Source organism: Fulmarus glacialis, unplaced genomic scaffold (genome assembly GCF_000690835.1).
Source record: "Fulmarus glacialis isolate BGI_N327 unplaced genomic scaffold, ASM69083v1 scaffold338, whole genome shotgun sequence".
NCBI lineage: Eukaryota > Metazoa > Chordata > Aves > Procellariiformes > Procellariidae > Fulmarus > Fulmarus glacialis.
Window position 1 is genome coordinate 21169 of NW_009228735.1, and position 24878 is coordinate 46046.

Here is a 24878-nt window from a genome sequence, read left to right on the forward strand (position 1 = left end):
AGCAGGACATTTCTTCTGCGTTAATACCACACATCTGATAGAGCCTCCCTCTTGATCCTGAGCCAAGCCCTTAGTTCAAGTGGATGCCATGTGTGTTCAGTATTCTAGATTGAGCAGCGAACAACATTTAGGCCTTATCAACAATGTGGTACTCTGTATACGCTGCAAGCAAGCCAAGGACCAGTGATAGGTATCATGGCTGTCCGCAAGCCGGGGCTTCGTGCCATAATCCCGCACAGTGGATTCAGAAGTTGACAAAGCAGGATATAGCATTTCCCAATCTCATGTAATTTCGGATATTACAGCACAGAGCTCAGGACAGTAGAATACAAGTCCCACTGTTTCTGCTGTAAGTTTGGATTTTTTTCTTCTCAGTTTCTTTATGTATCTTATCTGCTTGACTTGATACTTGTGCGTAGATGCAAAATGTGGGAGACAGCCATTATGTGCTACATCATGTTTTAACAGTGCTGCAATATCAGAAATCACTGTTCTATTTTTGGCTGAACTTTTATCTTTTCTTTTGCAGAGCCATAGCCCTGCCCCTCAGTAGCAAACTGGGTGTGAGAGACAAGCAGAAACCAAAAGCTCAGCCCAACCCCATGCTGGAAACATTCTACAGTATGTGCTGCAAGAACCCTGAAGAGGTGAGTCCTTTCTTCCTTTGCTTTCCTCTAGATTTAGCCGTTGTGTCTTTAGCCAAATAAAATCACATTTGGAATCCTGAGGCTTGGTAATGCCACTCATATTTGGAAGCTCAACAAAGCAGCAGGAACCACTATGCACTGGCCACCTGAGACCAGCCGGCCACAGGGGCCATTCTGCAAATGCCATCAGCTATCAGTTCTGCTTTTGAACATGGAGTAGCAGCTTCCTATAGGTGGCATTCAAAAAATTTAAATCCCAAACTTCTATGGACAGAAAACTGTTCTCCCAAAGGAAATAATGATAACTCCTGATCCCTCTTGTGTTTGCCTTTTACATGGCACAAACTGAAACACAGGAGGCTCTGTCTGAACATCAAGAAACACTTTCTTACTGTGAAGGTGACCAGGCACTGGAACAGGTTGCCCAGAGAGATTGTGGAGTCTCCATCCTTAGGGATACTCAAAAGCCGACTGGACATGGTCCTGGGCAACCAACTCTAGGTAGCCCTATTTGAGCAGGGGGGTTGGACCAGGTGACCTCCAGAGGTCCCTTCCAATCCCAGCCATTCTGTGATTCTGTAATGGCTTCTTTTCATACATTAGCAAATCCATGTCACATCAACTGCCTTGAACTGACTCCCATGTTGCTAGTCCTTGCAGCTCAGCAGGCGTGAATTGCTTGACGCTTCTAGCTCTGGTGTGGGTCATTCTGTTGCTGTGCAATCCATGAGTTTGAGATTGGCCTTTCAGGAAGCCGACTAAAGTCTTGGCCGTCATCACAGAGATTGTAAGGAGCGTCAGAAAACTGCGAACACTGGTGGGTAGTTTTCCCATGAGAGATAAAAAGAGTGATACTGAAGAACTTGGCAGGATAATCTGGAGTTATAATGGCTGCTGCTGAGGGAAAAAGCATTGTGAATTTTCAGGCAGTATTAGGATTTAACCTTGTCAGTGAAGTCCCTGGATGTGACCCCTGTGGCAGGGAAAGGAATCAGATTTTCTTTCAGCTCCTTTTTGCAGGCTTTCTTGGCCTTGAAGCAATAGCTATTAACCCTTACCAAGGATGTATGAGCAGGAGACTGAGGTTCCAGTCCCAAGGGGTAGTCCTAGCGCGAACATGTTGCTGCCTTGACAAGGCTGTTGCAGCATGGTTCATACTGCAGTGGGGCATGTGAAGCTGCAGGACATTCAGTACAGGTTAAAAGTAAAAGAATGGAGGCAAAAATAAAAATGCAGGCATTCATCTGGGTTGCGCAGCCAGCCTTTCTCCCCACCAGTGGGAAGGAGTGTTCTCAGGAACACTTGCCAGCATGGTGGTCCCTGACCTTCCTCTTGCCTGCCTGTCTGCGAAATCCACACATTTCTCAGTAAAACTACTTCTGCCACAGAGATCTAACTCGAGGCCTAGCTTTGCAAGCAGGATTTCCCCACAGCTCTCCCTGCACTCACATTGCATTGAAGCCAGCACTTCTATCCCAGAGAATCTGTGATACCAGAGCATATCCTCACCACGAGACTCCTGACAGCAATGTGACGTGGAGCAAGAGCTGTGCAGCTGGCTGCTGCCTTGCTCTCTCCGTTCACCGGTTGCACCTCAGCCAGCCTTCTAGCTCCCTCCCTCTCCCATGAGCTCTCAGACACCTGCTTATGAATCAGCTTTTACTTGTCCAATACAAGATGAGATTTTGCTGTTCTGAGCAGCCTTGCACATGATGGAGCAGTTGGAGAATATAAATCAGTGTCTCCATTTGTCTCCTCCACAAGAACAGAAGTCACTAAATAAGAGTGGAAAGAAGCACGTCTGAAAATTGATAGTGAACATACTTTTGTACAACATGCTCAGACTATGTAAGTCACTCTCACATGATATCATTAAGTTAAATGCATTCCATGAAAAACTATTGTTTTACTTAAAAAATAAGGCTATCCATGGTGACACTTCCAGAAGGAATATAAAACATGACAAACTTTTTTCATGTCACATGCCAAACTCTTAAGAGCCTAAGGACAAGAAGGAAGGAAATTGCAGAATTACTGTGGGTGATCTATTGAAAAATTATCCCTAACAGGTTTACCACAACAGAGAATATCCGGAAGGAAAATGGTGTTGCCTCTGCTCATGGCGTCAGTCAGGTTATTGGCTGATACTGCATCAGAATGCTGAAAGACATGACAAGATTTGGTGCAGAACTTCAACAATTATTTAAGCTGCAGTAAATCTTTCTTGGAGTGACAGATTTAAGGGACTCAGTCCCTGAAGACAGGGTGAGGAAGTGATTCGACTACAAACTCCTGTGAGGAGATGAGACCAGATTTTGAAAGTTGAAACTGGAGAAGTTCACATAAAAAATATAAAGTTCCAATATTTAGCATTAATAACCAGTTGCTTACAGGGGGAATGGAAAGATTTTCTACTATCTGAGGTCTTTACACTAAGAATGGACAGCTTTCTTAAAGATGCCTTAACTTGAACAGATTTGGTCTTGCCAGGAGCCTCCAGCTGGGCTCTGTGGTGGGTCAGATGAGATGCCCCTTCTGACCTTCGAACCTGGATCTGAACCCTGCTGCCTCACCTGTTTTCCAGGGTGAGCTGATCAGTTTAGCCAAACAGTGCGACCTGCCAGTGAGGAAGGTGGAGAGGTGGTTCCGGCACCGGAGGAACACAGACCGACCCAGCCTGTCGAAGAAGTTTTGCGAGGCCTGGTGAGTGGGAGCACAAGCCGTGAGCAGCACGGGCCTTTCACCGGAGCTGAGCTCCGCGGGCAGCTCACTGCCTCCCAGCCTGCCCTCCACTCCTACGCAGAGAGCATCCCAGCTCTGCTGCCTCCCAGCCTGCCCGCCACCCCTACGCAGAGAGCATCCTGGGTCTTCCCTGCCCCACCTGGTTCTGCTGCTTCTCAGTTACTGAAACATTCCTTGCTTTTCCCCTTTATTTTCACTCCAAAGTCTCCTTTTACTCCTGTCTCACCTTTATTCCTTATAGGGCCTCTGTTTCTGACTTTGTAAGACTGGCATTCTGCTTTGAAACAAGTCGTACCTGAAAAACTCCCTACTGTTTTACATCTGACTGCTTCTCGCTGCTTTGCTTCTGTTTCGGTGCCTCCAAAATAGTCAGCCTTTCTGTTGCCTTTCCCGTGACTTCCCTTTGCCTCACTGCAAGCTGATTCCTTCTGCTGCATCTTTTCTGCAACTGTTCTGCACACTGTTGCTTTCAAAAGTCACAGACTAGATTGTATTCTGCTGTCAGTTGACTACAGCATCCTGAAAGTCAAAAACCAGCACCCTTTTATAGTGGCAGAAAAAGGGGCCTATGTGAAAGCTTGTGTTTTCCAAAGAGCAAAACTTTTCTTGGAAACAGCTGTGTGGAAATCCTCCTTATTATGTGGAGGCACAAAATAAATCTCACATCAGCCAGTTCTGTGAATGTTAGTCCTGGCTAAGCTTTCTACAGAAGAGGAGGATTCTCCTGAGCTTGGTTGAAATGCCTTACTTATGAGTGGGTGCTCTGCTATTCGTGTAAGGAAGTAGGTTCTCCCAGGAAAGCCACAGAGATGAAAGAAATCATTAAATACATGCAGTATCTATTCATCTGTGTAAAACTGTGTATCCATAGGGTAGGCATCAGCTTTGAGCTAATCACCTCGTGCTCCATTTAGCACTCAACCTCTAATTCAAAACCCCTGCCTAAAAACCCTAACTGAAAAAGAAAAAAGAAAAAAAAAAAGGATGTGTGTTATTTATTTATAATATTCCAGATAGTTGCACTTAGAAATATTTACAAAATCTGTGGACAAGGAGTTGTAAAGCAACCATGCTTCATCTGCTTCCATCAAGATGAAATCTAAGTTCTCCCTGCACTCAGCTGACTTGCAGTAAATAGTAACAGTAAATAGTAAACAGTAAATACTTTTCTGACTCAACTCACCGAGGATGGTGTACTTCTACCTGCTCTCTATCACCATTTGCAGTCTGTAGAAAGAATGTCTTCTGATGTGACTGTAGTAACTTTGTACAGTTTATGTCTGTCTTGGACCTCCTGGGGGTTTCATTGACAGGTGGAGTCTCTCAAAATGTAGTTAATTCTGATTTGTTATGGAGATTTTTGGAAATTAAAGGACTAGTTTAGACAGTTTTACTCCTTTGAAAATTTTCTGTGTTTAGTCTATTAACAACTTGTTTATTTTCTTGGTGTGCAATTCCCCTCGTTCCTCACTATATGTATGTATATTCAGTGTGACCTGCCTCTGTCCACTGAACTTGGCAAACGGTTCATATGTACTTCTGTCAGCTCCTGACTGAGACCAAACATTACAGTAATTAATTACTTTACATGATAATGAATTTAGCATGCCTAATCTCCAAAAGCCTAGGAGTGAGATTGGCATTGTTTGACTTTTATCCATGCATCTGCTAGTGCTGGGAAGGTTTGGGATGATTATCTGGGTGATTTTAGTCAGCGGGATTCTTGTATTTTCTGCCATCTCTAAAGCAGAAGAATTGCTCTTTGTGAAGTCTGTTGAATGTGCTAGTGACGTGCAAAGAGCCACTCCTGTTATGATCTGGGCAAACCTTGAACATATTCATATATGTCTGCCTTAATAGTGTCATTCTTTGAATGAGTGTAATTGATACATAGAATTGCAGCTTGGTGGTTAATGAATGGGATTCTAACGTACTTTGTTTTGTTTGTTTGTAGCTGGAGGTTTACATTTTACATCATTTCTTTCTTCACTGGACTTGCTGTCCTGTACGATGTGAGTACACAAGCAGTGCCACCTGCTGTTCTACCTAGCCAGTACCTGCAAGAATGGCAGATTTTGTGGTCAAACATGTCCTTTCAGACCTTCTAATAGAGGTTTTCCCACCAGGTCAGTGTGTATACTCTGCCCAGCTCACTTACGAGACCACGAACATATTGGACCATGCTTATTTTAAAAACTCCAGCTTAAAACCAAGAGGTTTTCTCTTTTTCTGGCAAAGCAGAAGACAATTGGGATTGTATAAAAATACATTTCTGTGGGATAGAGATGAAACACTTACCTGATATGGAAACTGCAGGGCCTTTTATGTGTTGTATCCAATACCTGTTTAAGGTAAAAAACTCAATCTTCCTTTGGAGCATAAACTGCAATTTAATAATTTTATTTATGAATTTTCTTTTCCATACCCAAGGTGTGATTGGTTCAGGCTCATGCCTCTGCCTTTTCTCTGATTTGATAAATAATGAGTTCTCTTGATACAAATTGAACTGCCTCCACAGGGAGAAGAAGTAATAGAAGTCATGCATATGCTCTAATCACTGAGCTGTGCTCACTAAGCTGGGACTAAGGGCCCCGGTCATCCTCTGGCTCTGTTTTAAAGGTTCCCCTGGCTCTTTTGCTGAATTCAGTTCCCTAGGTGAGCTTTGCAAAAGTCTTCTACACTGGCACCTTCTGAGGGGTTAAGTAATGGAAAACCTGCAGATCCCAAGGCAGCAGGCACAAACTATGCTTGTAACTTCTCGTTATTGTAACAAGTGAAGAACTTTTGAACTTAAACTGACTTGCAAGTCAGAATTTAAGGTACTGTAGGAGTATAGGATTATAGGATGAGCTAGCAGAGGAGTGAAGGTATCTAAATCCCAACTGCAGTGTTTTGTGGATCTGTACATCAGAATAGAAGGCTATTCTTTGAGGCCAGCTATGAAAGTTTGGTATGGATGACCTGCTTAGCATAGTACAAGACCCCTGTGGCAACAGAAAGGGCAAAATCCTGTTGTTCTGCATGTTATCTGATCATTCTAGGAATGAAAGATCATCTTCACTTTTTGTGAAAGTCTTTTCTTTATTCGGTACACATCTTCCAATTTTCACAAAAAAAGGAGACATCTGTCCTATGGACAGCACCTCTAGATCCCATAACAAATAGCATGTTATTCTGTTATCTAAAATTGAACCAAAATGGCTACATTAAAAAGAAGGACAAAAAATTAATGTGACAGGGCGTATTTGCATGTGACATTTCCTGACTTTTGCATCTTTACTTTGTAATATCAATAGTATTTTAACATGCATTTGTTTTTGTGAAACACTCTTCTTTCTTTAGAAAAAAGCAAATGTTTAAATTCTATATTAGTAGCTTTAGACTGACCACAAAAACCTCTGTCCCATGAGTCGGTGAAATAGCAGGTAGCAATAGAAAGTTATCTCACAGTAGGCCACGAGAAAACAGCTTTATTTGCTGAGAGTAGAGGAATGATGAAATTCAGGGATCTGGGGTTCCTTTCTAGTTTAGGTAACATGGTGTGCCATAGTTGTTTCAGAGTTTTTGCTTTGTCCTCTCTGATTCTATATCACACATCTCTCCTGGTTCTGTACCTGTATTTGCTGTAAGTCCTACTCCCAGCAGGAGGCTCTGTCTACTCCTAATTACCACTGCTCATAAAAACCACTGCTTCCTGCTTCCCTTCGTATTGCTTGTGCGCCAGCAGGTGCTCAGTGAGAGAACAAGAAATGTTGCCTTCTTGTGCTTAGCTCTGATATCTGGAGCCTTGTAGAACTGTTACAGAAAACTACCCTTACAGATGTGACACAGACTATGTTCCATCACTGTATGCTCTAGGACATGCTTCCTCTGATCAAATCTGGGCACAGCGAAGGATCAGAGCATGCTCCGTGAAGGAAGAACTTTTGGGGACTTCAGTTGCCATGTTACTATGAAAGTTTCTAAGCTACCAAGTCCTAAACTACCAATTTTATATGAAGTTTGAACAAAGTAGGATCTTTTCAGAGGTTCATTACTTAACAGACTGCAGGATGATCCTCACCGTTAGAGGAGAAACCATGTTCCTGACACACAAGTTTTCAGCCTTTTTACCACGTTTAAGTGTCGTCCAAACCACAAAGATTCTTAATGAAATAGTTGTAAGAATATTTTAATATATTCAAAACATAACCACCACCACCCCAAACTTGTAGAAGGCTGCAGCAAGTTGGTAGAAAACTTCCCTGAGCTATTTTATTTGGAATTGGGCTAAACAGCATGTGAAGTTTCAGCGCAATAGCCACAAATTGGCAATGTCACAAGCAAATGAAAGTTCTTGTAGTGGAAATCTCTTGGCAACTGAATTCCAGACAGCGCGACCAGCTCTGCCTGTAATAAAACACAACAAAGTCTATAGTAGTAACAAACTAAAGGAGTTAGACAGTTGATAAGAGAAGAATTCCTCTGGCATTCTCACATTCATGTTGCATTTTCTTTCCAGAAGCCTTGGCTTTGGGACCATAGAGAGTGCTGGACAGGATATCCACAACAGGTGAGTCATGCAAGAGGGAAAATTGCTGTTATAAATCATGTCTTGTCTTTCGGTATCTTTTGAAAATCAGGTTATATTAGTGACAAAAGAGAGGGCACTGAATTAAAGTCAGACTCAGGAGCCCTAAGAATTCAAAGCCAGATCCTCGTCAAGGGAGAGTATCTTTGTATCCAGTGTAATCTAAAAACAACACAGGATGAGTCAAGAAAGCAGGAGGAGACTGCAGAAGTAAAGGGAAAGTGAGAGTTCTGACCAGGTGAGCCAAGAAACTGAAAAATGGGAATGCTCCAAGGTTGTTTAGTTTGTAGAAGAGACTGAGGCCAGAGAAGGACATGTTGCCTGAGGAGAAGTGAAGACTTCAGTGGAGAGTATGTAGAGCAGAGGACATGCTCTGAATGCTGTGTACTTTCAGCTATACTGAAGAATCATGTCCGCAGTGCTCCCCAAGGAGTTTGTTTCCCAGTGGAACTGGCAGTGTGGCCAGTAGCAATACAGCATCATTCCCATTAAGTTTGGAGATGCCCTCTTAAGTTTTACAGTGTATATTCTGAGTTTTTTCACAACAGCACTGTGAGAAGCTGTCCAGTGGGTTGGAAAGCATACGTCTCTTTTCAGCCCAGACCAGAATAACCTCAATGAAAACTGCCAGATAGGCACAAAAACTGGTCCTTGTTCATCAACACAAGGAGCAAAGATAGCAACCAAAAGCCAGATACTTTTTTGCCCAGCTGCCTCCCTTGCTATTCCTACTTCTATAACTTGAAAAGTTTGAAAAAGTTAGAAAGGGGCTTCACCCACTGAGCACCCAGGAGCTATTGCCTGCTCTGCCTTTCCCCTTATGTTTTTATGTGCTGAATTCTCTAGAGAAGATGACTATTGCCTGTTCTATAGCAGGAGCCTTCCTATATCACACTGCTGGGGATGCCAGAGCAGACGTAGTAAAGAGAGCTAAATTTCATTAAAGTGAAAAGTCTGATTCCAACTTCGGAAGAGGTTCCTCTATCCTATGAGAGCAGCTGGTAAGTGTTTCTAGCAGGATAGTAATCTCCTGTATTATCATGTAGGGAGCTTCCATGCACATGATTTTACAGTACTAGAATTTCCTGGGTAGGAAATAAAATCTTTTGTTCATTGAAGGCTGAAGGAAACTTGGTCCCAGTACCAAGACAAAGTGAAGACTGCCTACGTTCCAGGGCTTTTTGGTCTGGCAGTCAAAGTTAGAGTAAGACCCCATGACTGTACCTCAAGGTTGCAAACCCATAAAGGGAAATGTAATGCACAATTTTAAGTGTGAGCCACAGGAAACATAACAGAACAAGTGAGTGAAGAATGAGGTAGTATCTTTCAAGCCAAGACTCCAAACAGTCTGCTCTTGCTCAAAAGCAGAAATTTTAGGGGCAAATCTGTAGTTCAGGGTAAAAGTCAAACCGTACAAAGAGGTGGTGCTTGAATAGAAATGTAAGACTAAAAGGATCACTTGCGTCCTTGCGTCCTGTTCTGTACATTTGGAGTACATGTCTTTTCAAAAACAATCCAAGCCATCATAACCGCACTGGGGTAGGTTGACCCTGGCTGGCCACCACCAAGCCGCTTTGTCTCTCTCCTCCTCAACTGGACAGGTGGGAGAAAATATGACGAAAGGCTTGTGGGTCGAGATAAGGACAGGGAGATCACTTACCAGTTATCACCACAGGCAAAACAGACTTGTCTTGGGGAAATTAATTTAATTTATTGCCAATCAAATCAGAGTAGGATAACAAGAAATAACAATAAATCTAAAACCAACTTCCTTCCCACCCCTCCCTTCTTCCTGGGCTCAACTTCACTCCTGACTTCTCTACCTCCTTCCCCCAAGTGGTGCAGGGGGACGGCAAAAGGGAGTTGCAGTCAATTCATCACATATTGTCTCTGTCGCTTCTTCCTCCTCACACTCTTCCCCTGCTCCAGTGTGGGGTCCCACCCATGGGAGACAGTCCTCCACGAACCTCTCCACTGTGGGTCCTTTCCACGGGGTGCAGTCCTTCAGGAACGGACTGCTCCAGCGTGGGTCCCCCGTGGGGCCACAGGTCCTGCCAGAAGACCTGCTCCAGCATGGGCTCGTCTCCACGGGGTCACAGCCTTCTTTGGGCACATCCACCTGCTCCAGCGTGGGGTCCTGCACAGGCTGCCGGGTGGATATCTGCTCCACCATGGACTTCCATGGGCTGCAGGGGGACAGCCTGCATCTCCATGGTTTTCACCACAGGCTGCACGGGAATCTCTGCTCTGGTGCCTGGAGCACTTCCTCCCCCTCCTTCTTCACTGACCTTGGTGTCTGCAGGGCTGTTTCTCTCACATATTGTCACTCCTTTCTCCCAGCTGCTGTTGCACAGCACTTTTTACCCTTTCTTAAATATGTTATCACAGAGGCACTATCACCGTTGCTGATGGGCTCAGCTTTGGCCAGCAGCACGTCCGTCTTGGAGCTGTCTGGAACTGGTTCTGTCAGACATAGGGCAGCTTCTGGCATCTTCTCACAGAAGCCACCCCTGCAGCCCCCCCTGCTACCAAAACCTTGCCACGTAAACCCAATACACACACCTTCCAACATCTGTAACAAACAGAAAAGACCAAAACCAGAGCTAGTAATGTCCAACTGGCAAAGAGCAAGAAAGGTCAAGGACAAAGTTGTGTATTAGGAGGAGCAAAGAATGTATTAAATACAATTTCTACTAAACAGACCATGCCCTGTGCTACAGACGATGACAAAAGAAATGCCAATTCTCCCAAATAATCTTAATCTTTGGGGGAAAAAAATCCTTTCTGATCCAGAGCTCCTGTTTGGATAACCTTCGGAGTGTGAACAGCACATACAGCCTGGGAGATGTTAATATCCCCCCTGGTAGCACCAGTGCATCCAGCTGTGCTTCCTCTTGTGCTACAAAGGAAAACAAACTAAAATCTATGAAGGCCATAAATCAATACTTTGGGTAGAGAAAGCCCAAATAAATTGGTATTTGGGAGCACCATACTCCATGGTTCTTTGGAAATGCTTGTGGGAAAGCCTGTTTAGTCATAGTAATTTTTTTTTAATCAAATAGGTTCAGGTTTAAGAAGGCCATATAGTGCCACAACAGTGATAAATTACTTGTTAAATAGCGCATATCTTGCTGAGTGGGTCTAAGCTTCTAGTTTTCCAGCTGTAAAACCCTAGAAAAATCACCCAGAAGAATGCAGATTACTGTTCACACTGGGATTGCACTTTCCCCCATTAGTTTGATTAAACTGAAAAATCTGTGATAGAGTACAAGGTGTCTGAAGCATCTCCTTGAATCCTAAAAAGGGAATGATTTGTTCAGCTGCTACTTACCAATTTCACCATAGTGAAATGGTTTACATAGTTTTTAAAGCTCTATACTGGCGGCTCAGGAATCTGCACAGTGCTGAAGAAATCCTAAAAATATTCAGGATCTTCCTGGTGGTTCCCTAAATGTTCCACATAGTGTGGCAAACTGAGGTTTCCCCTGCTACTTGCTTTCGCCTCAGCACAGGTGACATTTAGTAAGTAACCATGTTGTTCAATTGAAGTATTTCCCCTTGAAGCTGCAAGAACCAGTTTTGTTGGTTTGGTTGTGCAATAATTCTTTTGCCTAGGAAGGAGTCTTCACTTCCAGCCCTTGCTCTACTTTATCTGATGGGTATTTCACTGTCTCTCCCTCTCTCACAGCCTCTCCAACCCTCCCTGTTCTGGTACTACCTGTTGGAGCTCTCCTTCTACTGGTCACTGGTCTTCACCCTGCCCTTTGATGTGAAGAGGAAGGTGAGTGGCAGCCTCAGGGAAGAATCAAGCACAAACAGGACTTAAGCTGAACACTCAGGAGAGTGATCTTCAAAAGCACCTGTATAGTGCTAGTTTGAGGTTTTGGTCCTGTCCTTGCTCATTCCCAGGAATTTCCGTTCCCAGTCACTGGCTTCCCTCTCCTCTGGGAGGTGGAGAACACAAACCCTGACACAGAAAGGTGCAAACTACTGCGGAGTTCTCAGTCCAAACTTAAAATCCAAACTTAAAAATTGCTCTTCTGGGACTCTTCTAGGCTGCACTGATCTTAGAGACAGGAAAAGAGATGATTGTCTGCTAGTTAGGCTGCATGTGTTCCTAGGTGCCAGTGCCCCAACAGGTGGGGTGCTGCGTGGTTCCATAGGCATACAAGTGCATTGAGGCTGCGCATATACCCCTATAAGTGGTTGTGACTCTCCATCAGTGAGCCTGGGGGTATGAGATGATTGTGCAAACAGGTAGGCATGTACAGGGGCACAGAGCAGAGGTAGATATTGGGCACTGCTTTGTGACAGAAAGGAAGCTCTCTTTATGTTGAATTTGTCTGTACTGAATCATTGGCTCTTATTCATCTGTCTTCTAATTTGCACCATCATTGGACCATTACTGGTGGAGGGAGAGAGTATTCTTTGTTGTGCGATCCTCAGTTTACACCATAAACTCTTCATTCCTGGGTCTCTTGGTTACCTACATTTCTAGAATGTGTTTGGTAAAAGAGTTATACGGGTCAGACCTTATAGTGGGAGGTTTCTTAGTCACTGGAATAGAGAGATTTCATTGCTACCTGCAGGAGCCATGCTTTAACCAGGGCAGAAGGTACGTTATATATTTTATTCTCTGCTGTCCCCTTTCTCATCAGGACTTCAAGGAGCAGATAGTCCATCATGCTGCAACCATCTTTCTGATCGGTTTCTCATATTGTGCCAATTACATCCGCATTGGGACACTGGTGATGGTGATTCATGATGCTTCTGATTGCTTCCTAGAGGTGAGCTCCACAACTTACATGCCAGGCAAAGCCTGGTTAGCAATGGTGCTCTTCAGCCAAAGGGTATCTTTTGATCTAGCACAGTATGGGCCAAGCATTATGGTGTTTCACAGATAACTCAGTATTGATCTCCTGACCCAGCCTAGGGTGCCCCGCAGAGAGCCAGGAAGAGGCACGATTACCTGCATGCAGATTGTATCATATCTGGCACGTTAGCCTCCTGGAGCATGTGCAGATGCACTGTCTTGGCCTGCTGTTTTATTGTTCTTTTTCTTTCCAGCCAACTAAGATATTCAATTACATGAAGTGGAAAAAAACTTGTGACAGCCTCTTTATGATCTTCTCAGCTGTTTTCCTCATCAGCCGCCTGGTCATTTTCCCCTACACGTGAGTCTGCTGCAGTCAAGGGAAATGGAGAAGCTGCCTTCTGAGATACTGGATAATTCAGCTGGGTGCTGAATCTTTTGCTGCAGCCTTTGCTTTTCAATCCTTGAGCATATGTCCCTGCCCTTTGCATAGGCCACAGTGCCACATGGCTGTTGCACCTGCCTTGGGGTAAACTAGGGTGGTCTGCCTTGGAGTTCATAGAGTAGTCTTAAAGTCCTGAAGTATACTGCAGAGGAGGAGTCCTCAGCCTGTGGCTCTACTCTGCTTATTTCTGGTGGGGAACTGAGAGTTGCCTCACATGTGTTATATGTAAGAAAGAGGTGACTGACCTGAAACTTCCTCTGTGACTAGAGCTTTCTAGTCACAGAGCTTAATTATGGCCCTACTAACAGCACGCTTTCCCTCCACTGCAATTCTCTCTCTCTTGCAGAGTGCTCTATAACACCTACTATTACTCCATGGAGATATTCCAACCCTTCTTTGGATACTACTTCATGAACACTCTCCTGATAATTCTGCAGCTGCTCCATGTCTTCTGGTCCTGCCTAATTATTCACATGGTCTACAAGTTCATCCTCCAGGGCACGGTATGGATCAGTTTGTAGTCCCCTGTACATCACATGGGGAGAGAGGGTCCACCTAGACTGCTTGGGAGCACAGGGGTTCATCCGGGATGGATTCCTCCTTGCCTTAGTGAAATTATACATGTACATTCCTATCAGTGAGATGAAAGGAACTCTCAATATTATTAGGGAAAGTTGACCAAAAAAAATTAAAATTTTTATGAGTCACTACAATATTGGGTCCGCTTCTGATGCTTGTATTCAAGAAAAATGTGGATTGGACTCCAGGGGAGATTTCCATGAACAAAGACAGTGACATCTGAGTAAGGATCCCACCACTTGGTGCAGTATGATTTGCATTTGTAACAAAACTAAGAAATCGAGGCAGGGAAAGTTGTCATGATTGATGAGGCCAGTGCAAAAGTACTTCCCTTGTAGTACAGGATTTTTAATTACAGTGTTACTGAGATCACAGAATATAGAATGGCTGAGGTTGGAAGGTAGCTCTGAAAGTCTTGTCCATATTCCCTGGCTCAAGCAAGATCACCTAGAGCTGGTTCCTCAAGACTGTGTCCAGACAGCTTTTTTGAGTATCTCCAAGGACGGAGACTCCACAACCTCTCTGGGCACTCTGTGCCAGTGCTTGGTCACCCTCTCAGTAAAAAAGTGTTTCCTGATGTTCGGAGGGAGCCTCCTGTGTTTCAGTTTGTGCCCATTGCCTCTTGTCCTGTCACTGGGCACTACTGAGAAGAGCCTGGCTCTGTCTTCTTTACACCCTCCCTTCAATTAATATACATTGATAACATCCCCCTGAGCCTTCCCTTCTCCAGGCTGAACAGTCCCAGCTCTCTCAGCCTTTCCTCATATGTGAGGTGCTCCAGTCCCTTTATCATCTTTGCAGTCCTTTGCTGGACTCTTTCCAGTATGTCCATGTCGCTCCTGTACTGAGGAGCCCAGAACTGGACACAGCACTCCAGGTGTGGCCTCACCAGTGCTGAGTAGAGGGGAAGGATCACCTCCCTCGACCTGTTGGCAACACTCCTAGTGCAGGCCAGGAAGGACAAGGGCACATTGCTGACTGATATTCAGCTTGGTGTCTGCTGAGGACCTCCAGGTTTTTCTTAGAAAAGCTGGTCAGCCCCCAGCTAGGGGGTTGTTCCTCCCCAGATGCAGGACTTCACACTTCCCCTTGTTGAACTTCACAAGGTTCCTGTCAGCTCATTTCTCCAGCCTGTCAAGGTCCCTCTGGATGGCAGCACAATCCTCTGGCATATCAGCCACTCCTCCCACTTTTGTGTCTTCAGCAAACTTGCCTAGGGTACACTCTGCCTCATCATCCAGATCATTAACACATGTTTCGTATGGTTTGTCTTACAGTGCTGTAGATGTCTACAGAGTAGATATTTCTGTCTAAACTAGCTGTGTGGACTCTTTTCATAGCAGTAGAGGTAAACAGGCATGCCCAAAGCATAATCCATTCATGATTGCACCCAGGTAGTGCTGTTCATCTCTATCAGTCATAGAGCAACCCTAGATGAATGTCTGAGATGCAGCTGTATAAACTTAAGTGAAATCCATCCCACTCTTTCTGACCATAGCCTGTAGTATTTGCTGTGAGACCAAACTGCTGCTCAGCATGAAATTCTTCCCAAAAATCAAAGACATTAGGCATTAGATTGGCCACATGCCAAGGACACAGGCCAGGAGTAACAAGTCAGTACCTTGTGGGAGTTGACCTCGTAGCCCAGGATGAATTGTTTTATTAGTATCCAACTGGGGAATTCTGTCTTATGGGAACTGAGAACAAGCATTAAAGGCTCATCTTCATCCATATTGTCCCCATTTTCTTTATCTGCCTTCCCTAAGGTAGCACAGAGCAAATTACTTGCAAATTAGGAAACAGAAACTTCACACAGGGCAGAAAATGAAGACGCAACTGAAGACACCCTTTTATTGTTTTCCTAATTCTACTGTGGGCTGAATTACCATTGCAGTTATTACAGTGTAAAATGATGAGGTAATAAATAGCCTTATTAGAAAGAAATGAACCATCAGGAAGAAAAATACTGAAGCATATCCAGAATTTTTCCTATTTTATCTAAAAATCATCTGCCACATTTGATGCAAAAATATATTTGAGAGCTTTCCATATTGAGCAGTGAACAGCAAAAAAAAATCGTCCTAAACAGGTGTTTCAGTGATGATATTTAGTAGCCCAAAGCAGTATCAGAGAGAATACAGGCCATTCTCCCCTTTTTGGGAGCCATTGAATCCTCGCTCCAGTCAGAAGTTCACATTCTTCTCATGGGCCTTTCTGATCCCCACAGTTTTCCTCTCTGGCAACAGGATTATCTGCACCACCTTCTCACGTGATGTCCCTTAATCCCCAGTAATTAGAACTCAGCCTAGATCCTGAAGTACGAGTTTCATTCCTTCATACAGGCAACCTGAGATACATCATTGTAATTCATGCAGCTATATAGTTCCTTTGTGAATCTTGCTAGGTTTAAGGCCTCAGCCACATTCTATGGCCGTGAATGGATAAACTTAGAAATATCGATTACTATTTGTCCTTATGCTGCAGATCAAGACTCCTGCATAGTTCCTGAACTGCCAATTCCAGAATGATGTGAGGTCCAGGTTGTTCACAGAAGATAGCATCTCCTACCCATATTCTCCTCGGAGGCAGTTTGAATTCAGTGCAAGTTTAGATTCTTATAAATCCTGTCTGCATTTGGGTGTAGTGATCTCTAGAAAGAGCATCAGACCAAATAGACTTCTTAACATGATCCAAGAGATATCCGCAGAAGAACAGAGTAAATGGAGACTACAGGTGTCCGTGCAGCAACTGACACGCCCCTAAGCAGTTTCCAAAGCTCGGGTTACAGAAGGGATTTGCTGCTTTCCCTCAGAGCACTCTTTCAAACAAGGAGTGTGACACTGTGAATTTGTCCCCAATTTTGGCATCTTGTATTGCAGAGTAGAAACAGCCTGGGAAGCCAGCAAATGCTAGGCTGCTTTTTCTAAACTGTCATTTTATCACATTGTTTCTTTTTTGTCTTCCTTTTAAAACAATCAATTAAATATTTACAAAAGTGGATTACAGATCCCTTAGTCAATAGCAAAAGGAAAAACCTGAACATAAAACTGAATGTAATCAGAGTTGAGTGGCTTTGCATTGAGCTATTGGTTTGTTTGAAAGCGTATGCTTTCAAACTGTCCAAAGCAATATGCTCAATCTGCAGCCACCAGGCCAAGTGTGGTCAGAAGCTATCTTCATGTCCCTTTTGGAAAATGTAAAAGAGCTTGATTAACTGCCTCCCCCCATCCTTCTTCCACATGCTAATGCCCAAAGCAGCAATGTGGATCTCCTCAGTCTTACACAGTTGTCCTCGGTCCTGGACATCAGTGGTTTGGTGTTGCTTCTCAACCTGTACAGTAATTCCTAATGTTTATCAGGATCACAGCTAGGATTCCACTGAGGCTGAAATCAAAGAGACAGAGAGAATCTATTTCTAAAGGTGATGTAAAAGCTGAAAGGACACAGTAGAACTGTGTGCCAAAGGCAAGTGGCTGAAGTAACAGATGAATGTTTGGCCTGTGGCTCAGCTAGCACTGCTTCTTGTGCAGAATTCTATTTGTATTGCTTCTCATTTACGTTTTTCTGTAGATGGAAAAGGACATGAGAAGTGACACAGAAGAAAGTGACAAGGATGAAGAAAGAGAAAAGATTAGGGAAAAGGAGAAAAATGGGATCACATATTTCAGCAATGTCACAAGCAACAATTATATCCAGAGGAATGGATCTGAGCCACTGAACAACAGAACCCGTCTCACCAATGGCCATGTCAAGGAAAGATAGCTACTGTTCACGTGCTTCTGATCTGGTCTTTAATGAATCCAGTCCACTGTCTTTAGAAACAGTTTTGCTCTTTGTGTAGATAAAACGGAGTGCAATTGCAGTATCATAGCTGAATTCCTGCTTCCTGTAAACAGAAGTGTTTATAGTCAGTGATATTTGGAGGACAGTTTTGGTCTTTCTTCAATAAAAGCTTACCATAGGTTGTAGCCTTGAAGCAGATAGAAAGGGATCAAAGTGATTTAACTTGTATTAGAAGACTGTACGATAGTTGTTGTTAAATGTGTTAATCATGAAAAATACTTTAAAAAAAAAGGTGGCAACATCAAGTCTTAACCACCTGATGCTGTTTGGTAGGAATCTGTTTAGCCTCGATCAGTCTCTGGAGGCCCTGCCCCATTGCCAGCAATTATTATGGCTAACAAGTAAGAGTGAGACTAAATCTTAACATGGGGACACCTCTTTTGAGAAGACAGGTGCCCCATACACACTCAGAAAATTAAAACTGAGCATAGTGGAATGAAAGCTTTGGAAAGACATAGGAGAAAACATTTTCTTCTCAAAGGAAATGCTGCTGTGTGCCATATGACCAGTTTTGTAATGGTATGGCTCTCAGTCCCTTCTGTTGTCAGCATTATTGCCACGAAGGTGGGAACTCCAAAACCCAGATTGGAGAGAGTACCCACCCAAATCATAGTTGGCAGAGCTGGAAAATCCAGACAGCTGTGTCTCAACTGTGTCAGGTAATCCTTTAAACCTGTCTTGGAAGGAAATGCAGTCAGAAGAAGGGAGGTGACAATAAACTAGATAATCTAGAAGACAACACTGATTAAGTGCTCATGTTTTCACCTAGTGTGATTGGCACATTGGGAAATGTTTACAGAGTCAGCTTGTGGCAAGAAGGGAATGTATTTCCCCTATCCTCAGAGGAAAAGGATCCAGAGAAGATCTGCTGAACCTAAGCCTTCTAACTCTAGGGCCTTTACCTAGATATATCAAGAATAGCAATACTTTAAAGCAGTAGTCCATGAAGTCATGATGCAGTTCTGATTCAATTCGTTTAGATGTCCTATATCTTATATCCTGTGTAGTCTTAGACTTTGGATTCTGTAATCCCTTGAAAGAGTTAAATTAGTATGACATGAATTTTATAGGTCAATTAATCTATGAAACCAAAGTATTAACAGATTCACTGTAATGAGTGCAGGCACTTAGACTGCCAAGGCCATGCAGACACTTCCCCGTATGTGCCCAGTAAGGGCCAGTGCTGCCTTGTGGGGGGGACATGGACCAAGGAAATGCCTGATTTGAGGAGGTGGTGCACATGTTTAAAATTAAACGGAAGTGACAGCATAGAAGGACAAGAGGGTTTTCAGCAATCCACTCAGTTCGTCTGAGATGTGACTGAGAGAGCTGTGTTCTGAGCTTGTATATGCTCATCTTAGGTTTCCATCAAAATACATTAGATAATTTCAGAGGGGAAAAAGTGGTTCCAGCACGGGTGATTCCAGGGCAGTAACATACTCTAGGAGGAAAGCATCTGTTCCTGCATCGTCATTTAAATTTGTATTTGCTGAAGATAGCTTGTCTCTGAAACCTTGAGCTAATTTGAAGTTCGAAGTACACGTTCTGTATGCTGTCATGTTTCTTTAGTCTGAGTATACAAGCTTGCCACTCCTCTGCAGGTGATGTGTTCAGGCGGGATGGTTATGTATCATTTTGTACTACTGAATGTAAACGTTCTTTATAAATTACTTTTGAAAGGTTTGATTGTCTGGGCTCTCTTCTACTTCTTTAACTAGCAGGAGGTAACCTGGCTAGTTACACCTTGTAGGTGGATGTGTGATGAGGGAGACACGTATGGGTGCCATTGCCAAGGTCGATACACATGCAGCATGCATGGAGAGGATGTTGCATACCCAGGACATGCAGCCATACTGGGCCATGCCAGTAGAGAACTGCAGCTGCCTGATTTGTCTCCTACTAGGTAAAGCTGCATTTGGCCCTGGAACAAGGGACACTTTGGGGCACACCTACACTGGACCTAGGGGTGGGCCAGGTTACTTGGTACTGCCAGGGCAGTAGCAAGTCCTGAATTGCAGCACTGGGGAGATGCTTTGGACTTGCAAGGATAGGAGGAGGGAAATTAGTGTCTATTCTTTTTCTTGAGGTTTTAGAAGCCTAGGAAAGATCCCTCTTGTAAAATCACACCACCTCTCACCTGAGGAACAGAATGCTTCCCAGAGACTGCACAATGCACTGTGGAGCCAGTGCAGACATACATTAATGCCTGCTGAATTTTATCCTCAGGGCTTTGCTGTCCCCCTGAAGACTGAGATAAGCTCATTAGGAGGCAAATCAGGTTCTTGTGAAAGAATACTACCGAGTGCTGCTTTTATGACAGTGGTGAGTCACTGGGGCAGATCATCTGCCGAATTTGTTTTCTTGCCATCAGTTGCTAAGGCTTAAAGAAGCTGTGTGTAATCAGCTTCTTCCCCACATTGCTCCACCTTCTCTCTTTACGTCTGCTCCAGTGCTGGGAAGCTTGTGAATGCTGTGATAGTATTTATGAATTTAGTGTATCAGCTCCCTCCACCCCCTCCATACTACAGGCATCACAGCCCCCAACACAGAGAAGCTGTTGTAGAAAACCTGCAGCAAGATTGTCACTTGTCTGCTGAAAAATCTGGTAGATTAGATGGAGCACTGGGCACCACAGCAGAATCTGAATCTATTTCCCCTGTATCTTTGTCACCCCGTGTGCACACGGGAGGCGTGCATCGCACAGTGCATGCATCACATAATGTTATCAAGCAGCTGTGGGAGATGAGGTGTCCAGCTCCAGGTGAACTATGAGAAAAAGAACATTTACTGGTGCTCCCATGCTGCTGTGTGATGGGTGAGTCGAGGACTGGCAAAGCATAGCCCCCAGACTGGCATCTGGCCATCCTAGCCCAAAATTATGGCTGACATGAATCTGCTGACTCCAGTAGATGTGGTCATCTGGTGCTGTTTTGGATCTTGTTTTAAGAGCAGTTTGGCACAGTTGTTCCCTTCCCCCTGTCCACACTCGGGAAACAGCGGAGATGTGCATCCACCACATTTTTTTCATTTAGACATGTATACCCAAGGGAACCTTTACTTGGATGGCTACATTTAGAAAGACATCATTGCTTTTCTCATTCACACATGTACAACAGACACAGTGCCTGCAGGTAAGGAAAACAGCAAGGCATTGTTCAAAATGCTGAAGTCATGTCTAAACAAGGAAGGTGGAAAGGACATGTAACTTTGGCAGATTAATGTGAACATGCAATAAAGCAGGCCAAGAAATATCTTGAGAAACCACTTGAAAGGCAATACCAATCTGAAACATTGGAAAGACTGCAGGAGTCATATATAATCGAGGCATATAGCAAGAACACTGAGATCAGCCTAGAGCCAAAAAATTCAATGAGCTGCCTGCATATGACTTCCATGCTTAGAAGCTCAGAGGGGTCCAATACCTGACATCTTGCTGAGGCTACATCCCAAGAGGATCCATCTCAAGCCGATGGGTGCGAAGATGTTATGTAGCAAACAGACTGACTGAATAATAGCAAACCTTCAAACCTGGGTGGCATTCACTGAAGTGTCAGGAGGAAACTCGCACTAGAAGTTAAACTGTGGAAACCAACTGTGGAATGCCATTTTTTGTTTCAAATCATCTTGTTATCAGAAAAATTTAAGGCACCAAGTGTGAATGTGAGGAGCTACAGCCATCTGTAGTCTGACATCCAGACTGGTCAGACTGGTAGAAAGTGTAATAAATGATGGAATTTGTGGAAACACATATGAACGTAATGTTATAGGAAAGAATCCCCATGGGTTATGTATGAGGAAATTGTATCTCATTCTGCTGGAGTTATCCCAAAGAGTCAGTGAGCACATGCAGAGAGAGCCTGCTACCTACTCAGCTTTGCAAAGGCATCCAGAAAGGTTCCTCACCACAGACATAAAGAAATCCGCCTGAGGTTACCATGGGAGACCAACAGGGATTTTTTGCAGCTATGTATTGTTGCAGGTGCCCCCAAAAGGGGAAGGGAAAGGCAGATGGCAAAATTGGCTGAAAATGAAAGTTACTCATTGATGATGATGATGATGCAGACTGACTGCAAGCAGTTGCAGAAGGGTTTATAGTACTGAGGGACTGAGTGATAAAACACAAGTGAAACTGAATATGGAGGAGAGCAATGTCGTGCACATGAGTAAGTCTCCTGAAGTGCTGGGCTGAGTGTTAGCACTTCAAAATAGTTTTGGGGAGTGGTGTATCAACATAGTGCTCAGTATGTGATGGTTCAAAATGCAAATAGGATATTGGATATTGCTGGGCAAGATGGAGGAACCAAAACTGAGACTGTTGGGGCCCTAAGGGTGCCAGAAGACCTTAATGGATGTGACCAGTCTCACCTGGGACCTCCATCCACACCCTCTGCCAGGTGTCAGAGCTGATTAATAGGTGAGGGCTTTGCAGCCTGGAAAAGGCTGGTAGAAAGAGGGGACAAGAGAGAAGCCCCTGCTGTTACTGTCACTAGGTAGGGACCAGTCATCTGTGCAGCAGAGTGTAATTGAAGTTAGGCACCTCTTAGACACCCACTAAATTACTTTCTTATACTAGGACATCTTACCCCACCTCCAAGCTCATGGGCAGGTCAGAACAAAGTGACACTATTTCAAATAGTCTGAAGTCATACTCATGGGATCAAGTGAGAGGTGGGGAGTATGAATGTTGAGCTGGGAATCCGGATTTAGGAGTGAGTTTTATGCATTACTGCTACCTGCTTGCTGAGTCCTGCAGCCTCTGATTTTTGTGCCCACCATCTTGATCAGGATGGGATTGTCAGAGGGATTCTGGCACCATGAGTATTGGCTGCCACCTGGAGCTACCTGGGAAGACATGAAGGAGTCTGCAGATGTATACTACCCACAGCCTCAGGACCTCTTGCTCTGCATCCCTGGTGCCCTGCTCTTGATCATTGTCCGATGCGTCTTTGAAAGGTGAGTGCAGCAAATCTGGTTTCTCCTGTGCTGGTTGCCACCAGTGTCTTGCAGGGTTGCTCCAGACTAATCCTTACCTGCTTCCTGACCACTACAAAGTGGAATCGGGATTGTCCCCGAGAATACTGAATCTTTCTGCTTTTTTGTGGTATACAGTATGTGTGTGGCAGCTCTTTGCCCTGCCCTCCCTCTCTCCTGTACCTGTAACATAACCTGTACCAGCAGGTGTGAAAAGACAAGTCTGTCACTCAGTCACACCTCAACTGTGAGTGGAGGGTCCCCCTGGAGAGAGTCCAAGTGGGAGCTTGCAACACAGATAAGGGATTTGTTGGATACATCAGTGTTGGGAGCCCCCAGCTGAGCCGGGGTTCAACCTGATCCTAGAGGATGCTCCCAAAGGTGCTATGTGAGCCCCAACTCTAAGCACAGAAGCAGAAGGAGGGGATGACCATGGCTCCTGTAGCTCGTTGTGGGACCATTTTGCTCACACCACTCCTCCTTGACCAGCTCTGCCCTGCTCTCTCCTCCCGGCACCAGAGGTCCCCAGTTCAATCAGGGATGATGTACTCCAGTGGCCTAGCTGTGGGCATTCACCTGGCTGAGGGAAATGGTACTCCCCAGGGGAGCCTGAGGACCGACCGGCATCTCCCCAGGACTCACGTGTGGAAATGAGGCAGGTCCACATGGCTCAGCACAGGAGATGGATCCAGGCTGGTCTTTGGTCCCCTTTTCCAGGAACACAGAGACTGATATATGGGGAGGTACAGACCAACCCTCATGCACAGGAAATCAGGGAGCTGATCAGTTAAAGCGGGGCAGTGTGAGATGCTTCCCCACCAGGCAGAGCAGGACTTCAGGCGGGGGGGGTGTGAAGCAGCAAGGCTGTGTTCAGCAAACCTGCCCTCAGCTGGGATGTGAGCTTTCTCCTGTGGCCTACAGGCACTGGGAGAGCACTGGGCCATCTCCCCGGAGAGCTGGCTCCTGCCTGCTGTGCACAGCCGTGCGAGAAGCTGTGGCAGACATGGGTTGTAGGAAGAGCCAGAATTAGTTCGAGAGTCATCAGGTCTTCCCTCAAAGATGTTGCACTTGCCTGGCTTCCCAGAAACAAGATTTTAGAAACCAGTCCCTCCCACTAGAGCCTTGCTGGGGTTTCCTGCAAAGCTAGTGTTTCCTGCAGGAACCAGCATATCCTCATGTGCTCTATCCTTGGCTCCTGCTGCAGCCAGTAGTTGGGTACCCTGGGCACAGAGCACATGGGGCACTCAGACACTTGCAGACTGGTTTCATGGCACAGTCTGGACTGCTTGGGAATGTTTTAAAGGGGACCAGCATGCACTCCAACACAGAGAAATGCAAGGTGTCTCGGGGCCTTGGCAGAAGAATTAATTATTGCTTACTTCGTAGTTGTTACTGTTGTCTCCACTGCACATCCAGCATTCCTCACCTTTGCTTTGGTGCCATTGCATCTCTCTCAAGAAAGAGCATTGACCTGACAGAGGCACTGGGCTTCATGTGTGCCCCTGGAGCAGTACCGGGTCCCTTGGGCTGTGCATGCGTAGCTGGCATAGTGCTGGACCCCTTGGGCTTGATGTTTGAGCACCGAGGGCAGTGCTGGACCCTTGCTGCAGTGCATCCATGCACAGGATACAGCACGGGTAGGATCTTGCTGTTAGCTGACCCTGGCTCACAGCGTGGGCACACACGTCCTCTCCTGGCTGAACTCTTCTCTTGCAGAACCATAGCTCTGCCCCTGGGCAGGAGGTTGGGTGTGAATGACAAGCTGAGGCCCAAAGTTCAGCCCAATGCTACGCTGGAAGGCTTCTACGTTCTGCTGGGCAGGACTCCAAAGGAGGTGAGTGTGCCAGTGTCCAAAGAGCCCCGGCCAGCAACACCTTTTCCCTGTCCAGACACCCCAGCCCAACCAAACCAGCCTGATAGGCAAGGCAGTTACTGCTAACCACGCTTCCAGGGAAGAAGATACATAAGCAGATATTTCAGCATCTTCCAACGTGTTCAACAGCTGCAATCCCAGCACCCCCTGACCTGCTGCGTATCAAATACAGCAGGTAGTGTGAGAGCTGCTGGCTCTGGTAAGGAGGCAGCCATTGCCCCCTTTGGGTAGAGTCTATGGATAAGGCTCCTTATTTTTAGCAGAACCACAAGTCCTTCAGAATCATAGAATCATTTAGGTTGGAAAAGACCCTTAAGATCATAGAGTCCAACCGTAAACCTTACACTGCCAAGTCCACCACTAAACCATGTCCCTAAGCACCACATCTTTTAAAG

At 44.9% G+C, this 24878-nt stretch overlaps 2 protein-coding genes across 2 annotated transcripts in view; both read left to right on the forward strand.

Annotated features, from left to right (window-relative positions):
- Positions 1–17708, forward strand: part of LOC104080982 (ceramide synthase 4-like) — a 24836-nt gene extending 7128 nt beyond the window's left edge. Inside the window, exons 2-10 of the mRNA XM_009583557.1 lie at positions 530–647; positions 3232–3350; positions 5344–5401; positions 7891–7941; positions 11648–11740; positions 12618–12746; positions 13027–13133; positions 13564–13720; positions 17367–17708. Coding sequence (XP_009581852.1) covers positions 530–647; positions 3232–3350; positions 5344–5401; positions 7891–7941; positions 11648–11740; positions 12618–12746; positions 13027–13133; positions 13564–13720; positions 17367–17558 — 1024 coding nt within the window. The 3' untranslated portion in view covers positions 17559–17708. The remainder of the gene's footprint in view (positions 1–529; positions 648–3231; positions 3351–5343; positions 5402–7890; positions 7942–11647; positions 11741–12617; positions 12747–13026; positions 13134–13563; positions 13721–17366) is intronic.
- A 4717-nt stretch (positions 17709–22425) lies between these two features.
- LOC104080984 (ceramide synthase 4-like) overlaps positions 22426–24878 on the forward strand; it is a 12613-nt gene continuing 10160 nt past the window's right edge. Inside the window, exons 1-2 of the mRNA XM_009583560.1 lie at positions 22426–22592; positions 24327–24444. Coding sequence (XP_009581855.1) covers positions 22426–22592; positions 24327–24444 — 285 coding nt within the window. The remainder of the gene's footprint in view (positions 22593–24326; positions 24445–24878) is intronic.